Here is an 18,758-nt window from a genome sequence, read left to right as displayed (position 1 = left end):
ACCACATTTGAATAGATTTATAAAACTATGTTTCATAAAAAAATAAAGTAGTAATTCATTTCAACACACATACACACATATATATTTATTTTCTTCATTTTTATTAGAAAATATTCATTTAAATACTATATTGGAAAATGTATCATTAAATTATTTTTCATAAATAAAAATGATTTAAAAAAGGAAAATAAAATCATGTAAATATTATAATTATTTAAATACTATATTGGAAAATGTATAAATTTATTTTTCATTAAGAAAATGATTTAAAAAAGGAATTTTTGTTTATTTTAATTTATATTTTAAATTTGATTAAAATGTATTTAAACAAAATGCAATTAAATAAACGAATATGAATATCTGAAGTATTATTTGCAATACCGAAGTAAGAGGGTGTCTTGACTCATTTGTCACTGGCCTTAAGATCCGGATCAGACCCCTCTGTGAACTCAAACTCACCTAGTTTGAGGCTCAGGCCGATCTTGGGCCGGTTCTCCTCCTGAAGCGGGTTCTCCGGCGGAGAGTTCTCGTGAGGGATGATGATGCCGCAGGGCGACTCTTCTCTGGGTGTGTTGGGTGTGGCGTTTCCGCTCGCTGAAGACACTGAGGGGGCGGACGTGATGGGCCGCATGGTGGGTTTGAGGCAGGGTTTGACCTCCTCTGCGTCCTCTAGCTCCTCCCCTTCCTCCACATCATCGTCTGAGGGGACGGGAGCAGGAGCGGGAACATGAACAGGAGCATGAGTGTGAGCCTTGCGCCGCTCTCTCTCCCGGCCTCGGTCCACCTCTTCTCGAGAGGGCTTGTGCTCTCTCTCCTCCTCGGGTTCGGGCTTCAGGGACGCCTGCCGCAAACGCTCTGCTTCCTCCTCCATCTGACCAACACAAGAGCAGAACAGAGACGCCACGAAACACCAGTCAGCACGAGATGAATCACTAAACAAACTCGGATTTGAAACAAGTATTTCAAAAGCAGAAGACGACAAATAGTCCCATTAAACACTGAAAATATACATATATACACAAATTTTATATAAAATATTATTTTAGATTTTTACAATTATTTTTCTTATTTAAAATTATCTATAAATCTTCCAATATAGTATTTGAATAATTATAATATTTAAATAGTTTATTTTCATTTTTTAAAATCATTTGTATTAATAAAAATAAAATACTTTTTCAAATATAGTATTTAAATGAATAATTTATATTTAAATTCACTATTTAATTCTGTTTTTTAATCATTTTTATAATATATATATATATATATATATATATATATATATATATATATATATATGTGTATGTATGTGTATATATATATATATATATATATATATTTTTTTTTTTTTTTTTTTCATTTCAATACTAGAATATATTTATCAATTTACATTTCAATACTTAATAAAACAAAATTACAACTGAATAAAATGACTGATTAGATTTCATATTTTTAATTACAGATGAAGAAATTAAAATACAACTCATTTAAATACTAACCATTAATATTTGTATAAATGTAACATCTAATAATTAATAAAAGCAATTGATAAAATTTAAATATGAAATTTCAACACCATATTTGTATACATTTCTTTTCAATTCATTAAAATAATTTAGATGAAATCATGTGATTCATTTAAATACTACATTTAAATGTATGCATCAAATTGTTCATAAGAAGAAAAAAAAAATCATTTGAATAGATGCATCAATTTCTATTTGTATCTGACTGATATGCATGTAACAGTGCTGATCTGAAGAGTATGGTGATGCAGTAATGCAGTCGTGGACTCACCCTGCGCAGCTCGGCGTCTGGATCAGGATGTCCTTCTGCTAGCAGCCTCTGCCTGATCTCCTCCAGCTCTTCCTTCTCCCGCTTCCTGTCACGTTCATCCAGCTCCGTCTCCTTCTCTCTGTCCCGCAGACGCTTCTGTAGAGCGCTGCCCCTGCAGGCCAAGCAGAGAAACACACCGTGTGGGTCACCGTCTCGGTTTCACAGACCGTCTGCTCCATACTGTTCACAACACACGTGGAGCAAGGAACTCACCTGTAGTACTTTGGGTCGTCTCGGTCATCATCATAGTCTTCCAGAAACTCCTTCAGCCGCTTCCCTTCTTTAGCCTGAGTTTAGTCATTTAAACAAAAATTCTACAGATTATTTTTCCATTTATTAAATTAATAAAAAAAGACTTAATCATTAAAAAAATTAATTTAAATAATATTACACACACATATATATATATATATATATATATATATATACACACACACATAATCTCATTACATTTATATATAAATTATTTACTACCTTATTTTTTATTAAATATAAAAAAAACTAAGAAAATATTGAAATAATGCGATTTAAATACTATATTTGAAAATGTTTATTTTCATTAATGTAATAAATTTAATAATTCAATTATTATATTTGAAAAATATTTCCCGTCAATTGTTAATTCTATAAATAATTAATAAGGTAAAGGAAAAAATATTTAAATACCATTTAATTAATAAATTTATTTACTATTTGAACATTTATCAACATATCTTTCATTAATTAAAAAAAGAAAACTACAATTGAAAATATTTATTTATTTTTCATTAATGTAATAATTAAAATAATTCTTTATATTTGAATATATTCCTAAAATTTTTCATTGCATAAAAGAAAATGAAAATAGTTAAATAAAATTAATCCTTATACTATACATTAGAATATATTTATCTTTTATTTACTTTTTCCATGAATACAAATAATAATTTACAAATTAAATAAAATAATTTTCAATATTACATTTAAATATATGCATCCATTTTTATTATCAAAAAAATATTTTTTATATATTTATCAACTTATTATTCATTAATAAAATAAGATTAATAAAACACAATATTTGAATACAGTTATCAATTTATGTTGAAAACATTCTCCATATATCTTAGATCAGGCTGAAATGCAGGTTTTACCATTGTAAAGTAGTTTACCATGTCACGGCGGCGTTCCTCGTCTCTCTCCATCTCCTTGCTGTAGTCTCTGGCTTTCTTCCTCTCTCGGAGCTCCCAGTTCTTCAGACGCTGTGGAGTAATTAAAGAAGTTAGATCATCTATCAAGACAGCTAATCATTCAGTAATGTGATCAGAGACTGAATACACCTCCTGATACGCCGCCTCTTTCTCTCGCAGCTTCCTCTCCAGTTTACGCCGTTCGTACGCCTCTTCCTCATCTTCCTCACGATCACGCTTCTTCTCCTTATCTCGGTCTCTATCGCGACTCTGTTCTCTGAAAACAGACATCGCCCAATCACGTGATATCTGAAGTTTTACATTTACTGTAGACACAGTTTCAGTTTTTAATTCTTTACAAAAAAAAAAACAACAAAAAAAAAGTAATAGAATTGTTGTGAACAAAATGATCATAAATACCTTAACATTTTGTACATCTATGTATTTATTTAAATGATGCATTAATGTCTAAATATAAATTAAATGTTTTTATTATATTTGTATCTATATTTATCAAATATAATTTAACGTTAGTATAAATAAAAATGTATATACACAAATTGACGATTAGATAAATGTAATAGAAAATGTTAATATAAATTTATTTTTAAATAAACAAATTTTAAAAGGTATCATAACTTTAAAAAAAATTCTGTATTTATATTGATAAATATTCATAAACATAAAAATACATAAATGTTTAGAATTAAAATATTAAAATATAAAAGGATAAAATTATCATATAAATGCATGTATTTATTATAAGTACCTTGTTAAAAGGGATCAAATACAGTTCAGCTATTTTTATTTTTTAATTTTATCTCATTGGTGTGAATCGCTCCACAGGATGTCTATTCGCTTCTTTGAATTGACTTAAAGGGTTAGTTCACCCAATAATCAAAATTATGTCATTAATAACGAATAACTCGCCCTCATGTCGTTCCAAACCCGTAAGACCTCCGTTCATCTTCGGAAAACACTGTTTAAGATATTTTAGATTTAGTCGGAGAGCTCTCAGTCCCTCCATTGAAGCTGTGTGTACGGTCTACTGTCCATGTCCAGAAAAGTAAGAAAAACTGATTCTTTAGGTGATTCTGAACTGATTCTGTGCTAGTGTTATGAGCCCAGGTAAACCGAAGGCTTGAATCAAGGGAAATCGTAGTCGTAGTATGTCAAACGCACAAAAGAACTGGTGAACCGTTTTCTTCAACCGGTTTATTAATTTGAACTGTCCCAAAGTACTACTAGTGATCCGAAACCAGTTCTTGACTCGTGAACGAATCATTATCTGGCTCGACTCGGTGTTCATCTCTCTCTTCACAGCAGTTCAGTCAGTGTACTGTTTGAGTGCATGCATTACTCCGGGATATTGGTTTGTTTGAACTCAGAGGGAGTGTCAGCCACATTAAAAAAAGTTAACAGCTTTAAGTCACTTGTGGATTAATGTGTATTAGAGAAATGCGAACCGTTTAAAACGATTCAGTTCGATTTGGTGAACCGTTTCAAAAAGATCTGGTTACATCGAATGATTCGTCCGCGAACCGGATATCACAAACTGCTTTGTTTTCAACTCTCTCTCACAACAGACACGGAAGAGAAGACAATGCTGAATAAAGTCATAGTTTTCGCTATTTTTTGACCAAAATGTATTTTCGATGCTTCAGAAATTTCTTACTGACCCTCTGATGTCACATGGACTACTTTGATGATGTTTTTCTTACTTTTCTGGACATGGAGAGTATACTGTACACACAGCTTCAATGGAGGAACTGAGAGGACTCGGACTAAATCTAAAATATCTTAAACAGTGTTTTCCGAAGATAAACGGAGGTCTCACGGGTTTGGAACGACATGAGGGTGAGTTATTAATGACATATTTTGATTATAGGGTGAACTAACCCTTTAAAATGTAAATCATTCGCGCTTAACGCTTGATTTGCGTCTGGTGTGAACGCACCATAATGAACACTGCAGCAGGGGGCGCTGCCGAACAAAATAGCGCCGCACTTATGAACTTTAATATGCATTATACAGAGGCAAGATAAAAGACGTGGCGTCTTGTGTACCTGGATCGACTGCGGTCTTCGCTGCGATCGCGGCTTCTCTCTCTCTCCCTCTCGCGCTCTTTCGTGCGCTCACGGTCTCGATCTCTCTCTCTCTCGCGCTCTCGCTCTCTCTCCCGCTCCCTCTCTCGGTCCTTCTCCCGCTCGCGGTCTCGTCGTTCACGCTCCCTCTCACGCTCCTTGTCTCGCTCTTTCCGTTCCCGCTCCAGCTCCTGCCTCTCCTTCTCTCGCTTGCCCTTTTCCTCTTCCAATTTCTGTGGGAAAACAGGGAGGGAAGGTTTCAGATTAGCGACTGCTCATGCACAAGACAAGAGTCCATGACACAACATCACTCTACGAGGAAGTTGTTTACAGTTCATTCACATATGCACTCATCCAGAGCATCTTTAGCTTCAATAGAAGCAAAAACATCTACAAAGAGTCACATGATTAAATACCTATTTTATTAAAAACCTTGATATAAGGCACAATTTTAAAAGTGATGTCTGTAATTTTAGATTTTTCCTTTAGCGTTTGCAATTCCTGTTGGTGGTGCCAGTGAAACGGAAGTTACACACTTCACTTTTAAAATGATCTTCATTTGTTTTCTGGATTCTGCAACTTATGAATTAAGTCCCAATTTTAAAAAAAATTTGTTGTTTTTTTGTTTGTTTGTGGTGAATAAAAAACCTGAAGTGGCATGTCAACTCAGAATTCAGAAGAATTCTGTAAAATCGTAGAATTGCGAGAAAGTAGGTCAAAGTTTTTATCTTGCAATTTAATATACATTTCATCATTGTGAGAAAATTCTGAATTAATGTAAATTCAATTGAGAATAAAAAGAAAAAACTATTTCATCAATTTATTTTCATATACTTGCAAACTTTTATCTTATCTTATATAACTGCAAAATATGTGAGATATAAACTTTTCTGAATTGCAAGAAAAAAGTCTACAGAATTAAATATTTAATCTTCAAATTTTAATAAATGCTCACTATATATATATATATATATATATATATATATAGATATATATATATATAGATATATATATATATAGATAGATAGATAGTCAGAATTGTGTTAAGAAAAAAAATAAATAAATGTGAACCCCCTCAATTAAGATTTCATTTACTTCCACAATCTTATACATCTAGTATAAATGTGAGAGAAACAAATCTGGACTGAGATCTAAACTTTGAATTAAGAAAAAGTTAATAAATTCAAACTGTGATTACCTTTTCTTTTATATATTCCACGATGGAAAAGTTTTCCATACATGCATGTCACAACTATTTTACAATTTCTTAAAACTTAATTTAATTGTGACCTCTTTTGGATCAGACCAGCGTGTAAATCAAGAAAGTGTTGAGCAATTAATAAAATCAAGCCTGGAAACCACTTTTGAGATATTAATCAGACATTGCAAACTGAATAAGATCAGAAACATTTAAAGGCTGCTGTAACTCCCATCTCATCACATGATCAACAGAAGGAGGTTTCAGTCCTTGTCAAACTAGCTGTTTGTGCACTTACAGGTGTTGACAGCGCTTCTGTGGCCCTACAAACCTTTATTGTTAGGCCAGGGAGGAAAAGCAGGATTCACAAGGAAAAAAATAATACACAAACTATTCTCTTTGCTTGCAAAAATCTCACAAACAACTTCCAGACATTTTGAAAACGTTGTGACAGGAGCATTGGATACTGTGTTTGTTAGAAAAAACTATTTCATAAGCGCTGAACCGTGACTGTTACGCAACTTTGAGCAGCAGCAGCAAATAAACATGTAGAAGAGGACATGAAGACGAGACTGAACTAAAACTGTGGATATACAGACCTTTAGCTGAAAATAATTATATAAACGCATGCCATTTACAAGTGACGCTGCTTTTAAATAACATTTCTGCTGGGTAATTAGACGGGATACAGTTCGGTGAGCTACACAAATCTTTAGATCAACAAAATGAATCACAGTTCTACGTAAACTAAAAAACACTTTATACAATCAGAAATGCTGCTTGGAAACTAACTGAAATAAAATAAGTAAAATGACTAAAACAAAGAAAAAATAAAAAGGAATTACTTATTTTAAAAACTAATAATACTAAAATTTAAAAACCCAAATACATACAAAATATAATTCAGCTTATAAAAAATTTGTACTATAATAGTTGATAAATTATGTTGTTCTGACCCACTACACCTGAATACTTTGGTATACACATAAACATATACATATATACATATACATATATATATATATATATATATATATATTATATATTTATTTTAGTGTTGTCACAGTACCAAAATTTCAGTATTCGGTACCGATACCAGTGAAAATCCACGGTTCTCAGTACCAAATTCCGTACCAAAGCAAAACACAATATGCTAATAAAAAAAAAATTACACATTAAAAAAAAAAAAACTTTTTATCACTAAAAATAAAACCAATGCCATTCTTTATACTTATTTAAAATTGTGATTAGTTTTTTTTTTTTTTTTTTTTACAAGTAATACAATTCTACAAAAAACTGTAAACAAGTTTTACCTTTAAACTGACGCTGGTTTTACTCAAACGAAACGGTAAAATGCCTCAGAACAGTTCTGATGATGTTGTTTATGTATTTATGTCCTCATTGAGATGGCAGATGCTGAAATTACTGCAAATGTCACACGCTTCAGTCTATGCAACCCTCTACAAACACCTCTGCAATTGAATCACCATTGGCCATTAAATATTTTAGCTTACTCGCCAGACTGATGTACAATTAGAACTTTAGTAATTAGAAGTAAACTTGATAACCATGTTTAAATGCATATTAGTCAATTTATTAGCCATTGGCAAATATTAGAAATCATTTAGTCACCAGAAGGAAGATTTAGTCGCCACAAGCGAGTGATGTACTCACAATGTAGAGGGTTGCTATGTAGTAAACAAACCCGCACGTCTCTGCCATTCATCAAAGCTGCAGTCGGTAACTTTTGACGCTCTAGCGGTTAATAAACAGAACTGCTTGCGTCTTGCAGAAGACATTGTAGCCGGAACTACTTCTCTCTGTTTATGTCTATGAAGAATCACAAAGGTACTGGGTTACTCCGCCGCGGTGCCCCCGAAGCAATCTAAAATAGTCCGAATATAAACACTTATTATAGGTGCACCCTAGTGATTCAGGACAAGCTAAAAACACGGTTTGGAAAATGGATTCATGGTGTACTCGCTTATTATATACATTTTGTAAATTTTGAACACAAACAAAGTTACGGACCGCAGCTCTGATTGGTTGTTTCTAACCGGGAGCAATGTATTTTCTGCAAATGGCAATAGGACACTGGGAGGAGCCAGAGGAGCTTGATTTTTACACAGATTATCTGTCTCATATTCTACTGTCAGGACATAATGACAGGTTTAAAAAATATGTAAAAAAAATATATTTTTACAAAAGTTACCTACTGCAGCTTTAATTCACACAGAGACACACAGAACATGCAGGACTCATATTTCAACCAACTTTTGCGGCTTAACATTTAAAAATACTGGTCCATATGGAGATTTGATTTGATTAATTTATGCTAACTTTGACAAATTCTGTGACTGTCCATATTAAAAAATGTAAGTTTCATTTTCATGACTGGATTTTGAGATTCCGTCCTCGTCTTCTGCTTCGCTGAAATCATATCGCTGTATGCTTCAAGAACCGGGTTTGAACGGGACCCCGGTACCACCGGTACTTAAAGAAACCTGGTACCGTCACATTTTCATTTTTTAGTACTGACTTGGGCCGAAGTACCGTAAACATACATGCATATATATATAAAAAATACAATTGTTAAAAGGTCCAACAAGTAACTTAAAAAAGCTGATTTTTTTTTAATTTTAAGTATTAAAAAAAAAAAAAAAAAAAAAAACTGTTGAAATTTTAAAAATTGTAGACAAAAAACTAAAGCTAAATAAATAAAAAAATAAATAAAAATAAAAAAAAATCACAAAAGCACATAATATTTCTAAAGCTTAAACTAAAATTAAAACGGAAACTCCAAATGTTTAATATTTGATCCAAAAGATAAATACATGGCATATAAATAAAATAGCACTGTTGTAGACCAAGAACTAGTTTCTCACCCACTAATTCTGAATATTTTGAAATATATATTAGAAAAAATATTTGTAAAGATAATATCTTTAGAATTGTGTTTAAAAAATATCATTTATTTACTTTATTTTTCCGATTCAAAAGAGATCATGACGAGTCAAGCAGATATGGGACTGTTTACCAAAATGTAATCTCTCCTCAAGCTCTAATTACTTGAGAAATCATTTGTGTCTGTGACGTGTACAAGTTTAATACTTAGTGTTATGACAGCGACTTTATGAATTAAATATTAGCCTCTAATTTCTGAGTTTTGCAGTAATTCTGAAACAAAAGAACGAGAATAAGCGAGCACACACACACACACACACGAAAACATTTCATTATGATCTCTATCATAATGGTGGGGTTTAATGAATAGATTAGCTTTAAGGGAGGTGCGCAGAACGTCCATGCATTGTATGTGTGACTACATTTCCCACTCTTCAAATGAAGGCCACGTCTAATAAATCGCTGCACTAGATCATAGAATTTAAAGATTAAATGTAATACAAGTTTTGCTGAGCTAAATTGAATTGACAGGTTAAAAAGCATCTATTCCTGCTGGTGTGTTGTCAAATTAAACTAGATGTAAGAGGCTGTTGTGCTCTACCTGTTATATATGGTGTAAAGTAGCTAGTGTTTTACCTTGTGTGTATCACGGAATTTGTTGATCTCTCTGGAAATCAGATCTCTTTTGTCATCTTCCAACTCCATGGCATTGATGTCATCCTAAAGAAATGGAGAGTGTGGTTTAAATTTGTAATGCATCCTCATATACAGTACAGCAGTTTGGAAACATTACTATTTTTAATGTTTTTGAAAGAAGTTTCTTCTGCTCATCAAGCCTGCATTTATTTGATCAAAAATACAGAAAAAATGTAATATTGTGATATATTATTACAATTTAAAATAATTGTTTTTAAATTGATTATACTTTAAATGATCATTTATTTCTGTGATGCAAAGCTGAATTTTTAGGATCATTATCACATGATCCTTCAGAAATCATTCTAATATGATGATTCATTATCAAAGTTGGAAACAGTTCTGCTGCTTAATATTTTTTCAGAACATGTGATACTTTTTTAGGATACTTTGATGACGAAAAAGAAAAAAAAAAAGAAAAAAAAAAAAGAAGCTATGTTTTTAAAATAAAAATATTTTGTAATAACAATATACACTACTGGTCAGTAATTTGGGGTGAGTCATTTTTTTTTCTTTTTTTAAAATAAAATCAATACTTATTCAGCAAGGATGTGTTAAATTGATAAAAAGTGATAGTAAAGAAAATATATTATTAGAATATATATTACTAGAATTATTATTATTATTTTTTTTAATAAATGCAGTTCTTTTTAACCTTTTATTGATCAAATATATTAGACAGCAGAACTGTTTCCAACACTCATAATAAATCAGAATATTAGAATGATTTCTAAATGATCATGTGATCGACTGATGTTACATGTGACACTGAAGGCTGGAGGAATGATGCTGAAAATTCAGCTGCGCATCACAGGAATAAATTATTTTTTTAAAGTATATTCAAATAGAAAACTATTATTTTAAGTTGTAATAATATTTCACAATATTTCTGTATTTTTGATCAAATAAATGCAGGCTTGATGAGCAGAAGAAACTTCTTTCATGTTTCCAAACGTTTGGTCTGTACTGTATATGTCTGAAACACACACACATCAAACAACCGGCAAAAACATTAAAGAACAAAAGGCCAAGGTGAACGAAAGCCAACCTCGTCCTTCTTTTCTCTCCTCTTTTTGCGGCGACTCGACTCGTCGTCTTGTGATGAAGCGTTCAGCTCACTTGAATACTCCCGGATCAGGCCGTCAATGGCACCTTTAACGATTTGGTCCCGCTTCTTAGTTTCTTCATCCAGAACCTCCTCTTCCTCTTCACCGGCTCCATCCTCTGCCTTGCCATTCTGTCAAAAACAGATCAAAAGACGAAATCAGTCGTCAAAAATACCACACATATAAACAAGTGAACGGTGCATTTTTATTTCAGCATCAAACGGTTACACTTACTCCATTTTCACTGGTGCTCTTCTTCTTTGCTTTCCACTCATCCAGTTGTGCTTTGGTTTTGGCATCGACTTTAACCAGAAGTTTCTTTTCTCCGATCTGCAGCTCGTGAAGCAGCCGAAGAGATCGTAGAGTAGATTCAGGCTCTTTGTACTCACAGAAACCGAACGCTGGAGGCAAAGAACAAAAGAGATCAACAGCAGTTTTACAGGCAGTGTGTGGGAGTCTATCTGCGCAGAAAGGTTTATTACTTTAAATAAAGGCTTTACTGTAGATGTTTTTTTGGGGGCTGCAAGATTTGGGAAATGCTGGAGACATTTGGGTGTTCATACTTTGATTCACCTTTCAAAAGAGCCAATTCAAGCTTTTTTCAGAAACCATTCCAGAGTTTAAAAAATATTTCCATTGGCCTCATTCTCACTGTTTTTGAATTCAATGACTAAAATAATTGGCAATTTTATTTTGATTATGAATTATAAAGTTCATTCATTTAATAACACATAAGAATAATACGCTTACAAAATTACAACATTATTTATGTCTTCATTTTCAAATGTAAACCATCCCCCAGTTTTTTTATTTTTATAAAAAATGAAGCATTTGTTTCATTCACACGGTGAAGCATTTAATTAAATCAACTCTAATTGACTAAACCTCATCACAATACTGTTTTGAGTGAAAAACTGTGCTGAAAAGAAATGAGTCCAGGTGTAAAAAAAAATTCAAGTTTACCTTGGAGTTTCCCTGAAGCACCTTGAACTCGTTTCCAGCTCAATACCAAACCACATTTCTGAAAAACAAGTGCTTCTTATTAATAGCAATAACACTAAATACCGTATTTTTCCGGAGTATAAGTCGCACTTTTTTCATAATCTGGCTGGTCCTGCGACTTATAGTCAGGTGTGACTTACTTATCAAAATTAATTTGACATGAACCAAGAGAAAACATTACCGTCTCCAGCCGCCAGAGGGCGCTCTATGCTGCTCAGTTCTCCTGTAGTCTACACTGTAAACAGAGCGCCCTCTCGTGGCTGGAGACGGTAATGTTTTCTCTTGGTTCTGGTTCTAAATAAATGTTTTTTTCCTCATCATGACGTATTTTTGGGCGACTTATAGTCCGAAAAATATGGTATTAAATGTTACTTCGCAAAGGCTATTTCACTTTAGAGTGAAACTCAAACTATCATCAAGTGAATGCAAAGATGTCCACATTGCTGAGTGCATGAAGAATGATTATTATTATTGAGAGAGCTCTGAGATACTCACGGCCAACAGCTGTCTGATGAGCATGTCAGACGCTTTCTCTGAGATGTTTCCCACAAACACGGTGGTCGTGGGGCCGCTGCCGTCATGGTTGTCTTTTGCCTGAGCAGTGCTTTCCTTCCTGGGAACAGCGACTTTACTAATCACAGGCATCGCCGTGGGCATGAGAACCTGATTCATCACATCACAGTTAATATGCAGCCAAGTGACAAAAAAATTAAAAAATTAGATAAGGCTTCCCTATGAAAATCAAATTCATCGCCATATAATTTTTTGCATGTTAAACTATTTTTGTACAAACATATGCAAGTAAATATTAAACAATATTAAACACGATAAATGTTTATAAGTGTGCATGGTTGCATAGAAATAAATGGTTAAATATCTTTATTCCTCGTGTTCATTTATTGAAAAACATGCATGTTTTAACATGATTACTACTTAATTCTACGGCTTTAAACAAAGCCATGGAATCTAAGCAAATACATGAATAGAAATAGAAATTGAGAAACATTAGGGCAATTCTATTAACACAGATTCCACAAAAATAATCTCTCAACAAATGTTTTAAACTCTACAAAGATCCCCGTCAGGTTCAAATTTAACAGAGCACCAATTTCAATATCGGTTTATATTAGATACAATAAAACACTGAAAGAAAAACTCCTGAATAGACATTTTACATTTAAATTATGTTCTATATCTATTTTGTAATGATGGAATGTTTGTTTACTGTAATGATATATTCTTCTAATTATGTAGTGCATATATTTAGCAAAAGGCTAAATAAAAGGAGTTATTTTTCTAGATAACTAACAAAGTTATGGACATTGAACGCCTTTGCTAAAATAAATGTGACGTCATATGACATTACATGAGACAGGATAGATTTTAGTAAGTTGTTCTGATGGTTTAAAACCCTTCTGATGGTCATTGATGTTTATTTTGTGCTAAGAGATAAAGTGCTCTGTCACACCGCATTAAAGCACACACAGAACGATTTATTATTATTTTGTGACAATTTGAAAGCTGCCTGAGACTTTTTCTGATCAAAAGAACGTTTTATTCATGCATCAACTGAAAACAAATAAAAGTAAAAAATCTAAATGATCAATTCTTGAGACTTAAGAAGAATCGACGACTTAAGTTTTTTTAAATATTTGGATATCAATATTTCTAATCCAGCCCTAGAATAAAGCAATACTTTTTATAGTGTAAAATACTTCATTAAATACACAGATTGAGACTGGAAATGACTATTTTTCTAGAATTAAAGCACATTACCGCAGGGCCCGGAGTCATAATCCCCATGTGGACCGGAATCATTGGGGTTCCTAGAAAGAAGAAAAATCAACAGCAACATCAGAAAATGTTAAATCCAATTTAAATTTTTCATGCAATTCACATTTTATAATGCAAATAATTTAGGCCCGAGTCATTTAGCATATAAACTGTTCATCTAGCAATGCATAACAGATCTAATTTTTGAATACTTTTATATGAAATTGATGTACACACAGTCGGTTTCAGAACAGGACAAAACATCTGATATCGAAATAGATCTGTGCGTGAATGCAGCCTGTTAAAGCTGCCACTTTCTATGATCTCATCAGGAATAATCCAACGGCAATAAAGCTGTAGTAATGCTGAGTAGTGTTGTCACTGTACCAAAATTTCAGTATTCGGTACCGATACCAGTGAAAATCCACGGTTTCCGGTACCAAAGCAAAACAAAAATATTGTTATTTAAAAAAAAGACTTTTTATCACTAAAAATAAAACCAATGCCATTCTTTATACTTATTTACAATTGTGATTAATGTTTTTTTTACAAGTAATATAAATTATGAAAAAGTAATTTGTGTTTTAAATCAATGTATTTAAACATTATATTTTTTTGTAAAGAAAGGGGATTTGCTATTAAAATTAAAACATGGAAGAAATTGTGTGATTAATTTCTTTTAAAAAATTGATTTTTTTTTCAACGGTAGTAGCAGTATCACATACATTTTACTTAATAATAGTAATATTTCTAGCACAATGCCTTTATGTAAAAAAACTTATTTTGCAACCCGACACTTGCAACCTTGGCAATATAATCGCCATTGGCTAGTAAAATTTTAAGTTTACTCGCCCGACTGATAAACTATTTTACACACACACACATATATATGATTCCAATCAGTTTATCTTTGTAAAATGGCACAGCTTCTTAAATCTAAACTTCTTAGTCAGTCAAGCATTATATTAATGTATAAGCACTATTAAATGATAGAACTTTAGTGATTAAAACTTAGGGCTGTCACTTTTGTGAAAAAATCATTTTTGATTTTCAAGACATAAGTAGGGCTGTGCAATATGGGGGAAATATCTAATAGCTATTTTTTTTGACAGACATAGCAATTGCGATTTGATTTGCGATTTAAGTCAAGCTTCAGCTCAATACTGTCAATAGTGTGCAGCACAGTAGGAGTATCATTACCCTGCTGAAAAAAGGAAAAAAGCTGAATTTCTTACAGTTTCCATTAATGCATTACAAAATCCCTTTTTGTTTTTCGCATTATTCCAATATGAATTAATTGTTCTAATAGAATCCATAAAATTGACACCATTATAGTTTACATTTAAACCAATACGATCCTCATAACTAGGGTTGTGCCGATAGACAATTTTATCGTGTATCCACGATAGTCAGAGATAAGACAGAAGCAGATTTCTCTGTCAATAATCAAGACGATATTAGGCTCATTCTCCTATTAATGTATTAGATTATAATAATAACTATTATTTTTATTAGGCTGCTTATTATAATTCAGCTATCAATATTATCAAGGCGGCAGAGCGAACTTGTTATTATTTTCATGCACTCCAAACTATAATGTGATGCATCGTTTCGGCCGTTACAAAGTCTCCCTCCACAAACAGACGTACATTGTCTCCAGATATAAGGAATTTCATTGCACTTTAACAAGTAATCTGAACAGCCTATATATGTGCAATATTTTAAACGAGCCCTCGCTAACTGAGTTTAATGCCACCGTTATGTTAGAAAGCATCTCATTCTTGTTTCTGTGGCGGTGCGTCAGTCTCGTCATGAGGCGAGCGATCCGGAGAGCTGTATGACTGATGCATCAGTTCAATTCAACTTACTCCAAACATATGAACTTACCTGTTTTAAATACTTTATATTTAACGTGTTCATTTATGCCCAATATTAGTGTTAAACTGCTGGACTTTAAATGAAATCTACTATTGATTTTCACCGTTTACGGACTTTACAGAACATTTAGACTGATAACGTGTACAGATGCCGCAGATTTGTCACAGGACGCGCGATATGACCGTTGTCTCCGACTATATATGAACTAGCTGTTTTAAATTCAGTTTTTTTATATTTAACGTTAGTTTATCAGTATGTTTGAAAGTATATTTTTTCGATTATTGATGATTCCATAGGCTCTCTCTCGTGCACCTGCGAGGTTTAAAACATCAAATAGTAATGCTCTCTCTCTTGCTCCACCTAGGCACGATAATATTGTGTATCGTCGATCTCACGGGCTGACGATATGACTATTTGAAAAATAACCATATCGCACAACACTACTCATAACCTTCAATTTTCTAATTTGTTTTGGGAGTGGTTCTGTATATATATATATATATATATATATATATATATACCAGTGTGTGTGTGTGCTCTTGTTTTTGTGTCATATCAGGACAGAACTCTGTATAATGACATGGGTATGACACAGGTATTACAAGGAGAGGGTGACTTATGAGGACATAACCCATGTCCCCATTTTTCAAAACGCTTATAAATCATACAGAATGAGTTTTTTTTTTTGAGAAAGTAAACATTTACAAAGTTTCCTGTGAGGGTTAGAGTTAGGTGTAGGGCCATAGAATAAACAGTTTGTACAGTATAAAAACCATTACACCTATGGGATGAACACACTTTACACAAAAACAAACATGTGTGTGTGTGTGTATATATATATATATATATATATTTTTTTTTTTTTTTTTCCAAGCATACAAGATTATAATGGTATACCTACTTTTCAAGAATTAACTTAATTGCTGAATTTCACTGGAAAGATTTATTTTTTATATTAATAATTTCTTTAGTCAGTTATTAAAATATTATGTTACATTGTATTTTGGATTTTAAGAACAAGTGGAAATTGTGCTGAATGTTTCATTTCATCCAAGTGATATTAGCAAGCAGTTAGACAGAATTTACATTCGTTTTAAACGTGGAGCCAGGCGCAAGTCGACACAGGATGGGCGCGTGCGTCAAGCCTCGTCTATAATATATATATATATATATATATGCGTGAGTTCGGCAAGTGTGAATGGCTCGTCCGTGACGCGGGATTCGCACCACGTGAGGAAGAGAGGAGCGAGTATAAGAAGCATCAGAGACAGGCTGTGTGTGCGGTCTTCTGAATTGAGATGCTCTTAATATGCATTGTGACACAGCTCTTGTAAATGATCTTTTTTGGTTGTTGTGTGTCTTTTGCGAGTGATTTACTCGCCATGTAGAGGGTTGTTTTGACGGTTTGTCATGAATACCTTTAATTAACGTTTAATTTTTTTAGTACCGACTTGGTACCGAAGTACCGGGTCTTTTGACAACACTAATGCTGAGGAAAAAAAGATAAATCCTCAACTATTTCCTGTAAACTTTTGGACATTTGAACACTTATTTTAAATAAGCAATATTTAAAAAAATATATATAATAATACATTGTATAATAATAAGTTAATTTTGCACAAAAAAAGTGTTTATATGAAAATGCAGCCATGTGCAGTAATATTGATAACTGAGAATGTGAGGATAATGTTAGATAATGTTTTGTTTAAGATGTAAAGTTGTAAATACCTATTTGCACAGCAGAAGAATTAATTGGGGAAAAAATGTAGATCGAGAATCCTTTTGGAATCGGATCATGACTCCCTTAATCGTAATCAGATCGTGAAGTGCCTGAAGATTCCCAATACTAATAGATGTACAGGATGTCTGACAACATTGTGATGCATCGTTAATCGAATTGAATCGTGAGATACCCGTAGGTTCGCACCCCTAATATATACATCTAGCTCATCTTGGTTACCGGGAGGCATTGACGGTGGAAACCCAGCAAACTGTGGTGGAGGGATTCCTGGCGGCATCGTTGGGATGCCTATTTGTGGCCGGTTGAGATGAGGAGGGAAAGACATCTCGGGCAGGACAGCCACCTTACACAGAGGAGAAACCCATTAACAACAACTCCAATAACAGGGATTTACCATAATGTGCAAGCTGCTATGATACACATACTGCTCCACTTACTCAATCAAGATCTTAACTTCGTTCTGCATTAGTAAGTACCTATGGTACTATTACTTGAGCACATGTTTAAAGTGGTTAAATCTGACTTTAAATTTATAGATGTAAAAAAAAAAAAAAAAAAAAAAACACTAAATCAGAAAATCTTGACAGACCGATCAGCTGATCTCAGGATGACTGATTCAGGATGAAATCCACATGAGGCGGTTTAAATTTCTAAAATCGTCATTAAAACGGTTTAAACTTCTAAAATCCACATGAAAGCAGTTTAAAGTTTTGAAATAAAGCTCAGGTAATTCTAAAAGACGTTAAGTTACTTACATTGAAATAAATAATCCACTAAATATGCAACAATGCAGTGAAAGATCCATCTGAAATTAACGTTACTTGACTGAAAATCAAAGGGAGCTGAACTTGAAGAGCTGAAATCAATCTGAGACTTACCGAATGTGTTGAAATCGGACGAAAGATCTTAAAACTACTTAAAGGCCGATTTCACGCCGGTGTAACGTCTCCCAATGTGACTAGCCATCGAGGTTAACGAGCCAAATGAACAGGTGGATGATAGCTAACGGGCTAAAGTGCGGAAGTTGTGATGCTTATATAAAATGTATTAAATTTAAACTCATAAATTGACAAGATTTGTCAAAAACAATAGCAGCGGGAAACATTCGAGCCGGACCAGGCTGCTGCTAGCCGCGAGCTAACGGTCATGAAAGCCTTTTTTCTGACCTCTATCAACAGATTAACTCGTTTCATCGAAGTCCTGTACCAGACTGTTTGAATATGAACTAAAAAACAACAACTAATACTTGAATAAATAGTACTCACTCAATCCAAATCGATATCAACTCGCTTCTCGCACGGAAAGTTCACCGGATCCGTGGTAAAAGCAACGAGCAATCGAATCTGCCGTTTCCGGTGAAATGGAATTGTG

At 33.2% G+C, this 18,758-nt stretch overlaps 1 protein-coding gene across 2 annotated transcripts in view; it reads right to left on the bottom strand.

Annotated features, from left to right (window-relative positions):
- Positions 1–18,758, bottom strand: part of LOC113068542 (RNA-binding protein 25-like) — a 21,980-nt gene extending 3,222 nt beyond the window's left edge. The window contains exons 1-14 of one of the 2 annotated variants that reach the window (XM_026241278.1): positions 18,653–18,758; positions 17,607–17,730; positions 13,772–13,821; positions 12,491–12,658; positions 11,957–12,014; positions 11,228–11,394; positions 10,936–11,124; positions 9,828–9,911; positions 5,072–5,322; positions 3,156–3,282; positions 2,988–3,077; positions 2,050–2,123; positions 1,798–1,948; positions 460–871 (exon numbers count right to left, since the gene is read on the bottom strand). In XM_026241278.1, the coding sequence (XP_026097063.1) occupies positions 460–871; positions 1,798–1,948; positions 2,050–2,123; positions 2,988–3,077; positions 3,156–3,282; positions 5,072–5,322; positions 9,828–9,911; positions 10,936–11,124; positions 11,228–11,394; positions 11,957–12,014; positions 12,491–12,658; positions 13,772–13,821; positions 17,607–17,712 (1,927 nt within the window). In that variant the 5' untranslated portion in view covers positions 17,713–17,730; positions 18,653–18,758. Of the gene's footprint in view, positions 1–459; positions 872–1,797; positions 1,949–2,049; positions 2,124–2,987; positions 3,078–3,155; positions 3,283–5,071; positions 5,323–9,827; positions 9,912–10,935; positions 11,125–11,227; positions 11,395–11,956; positions 12,015–12,490; positions 12,659–13,771; positions 13,822–17,606; positions 17,731–18,265; positions 18,579–18,652 lie in introns of those variants that run through there. The other variant, XM_026241279.1, reaches the window with a different exon arrangement.

Source organism: Carassius auratus, linkage group LG45M (assembly GCF_003368295.1).
Source record: "Carassius auratus strain Wakin linkage group LG45M, ASM336829v1, whole genome shotgun sequence".
Classification (NCBI taxonomy): domain Eukaryota; kingdom Metazoa; phylum Chordata; class Actinopteri; order Cypriniformes; family Cyprinidae; genus Carassius; species Carassius auratus.
Note: the sequence above shows the minus strand (reverse complement) of the source record. Positions and strands in the feature narration are given on the sequence as shown.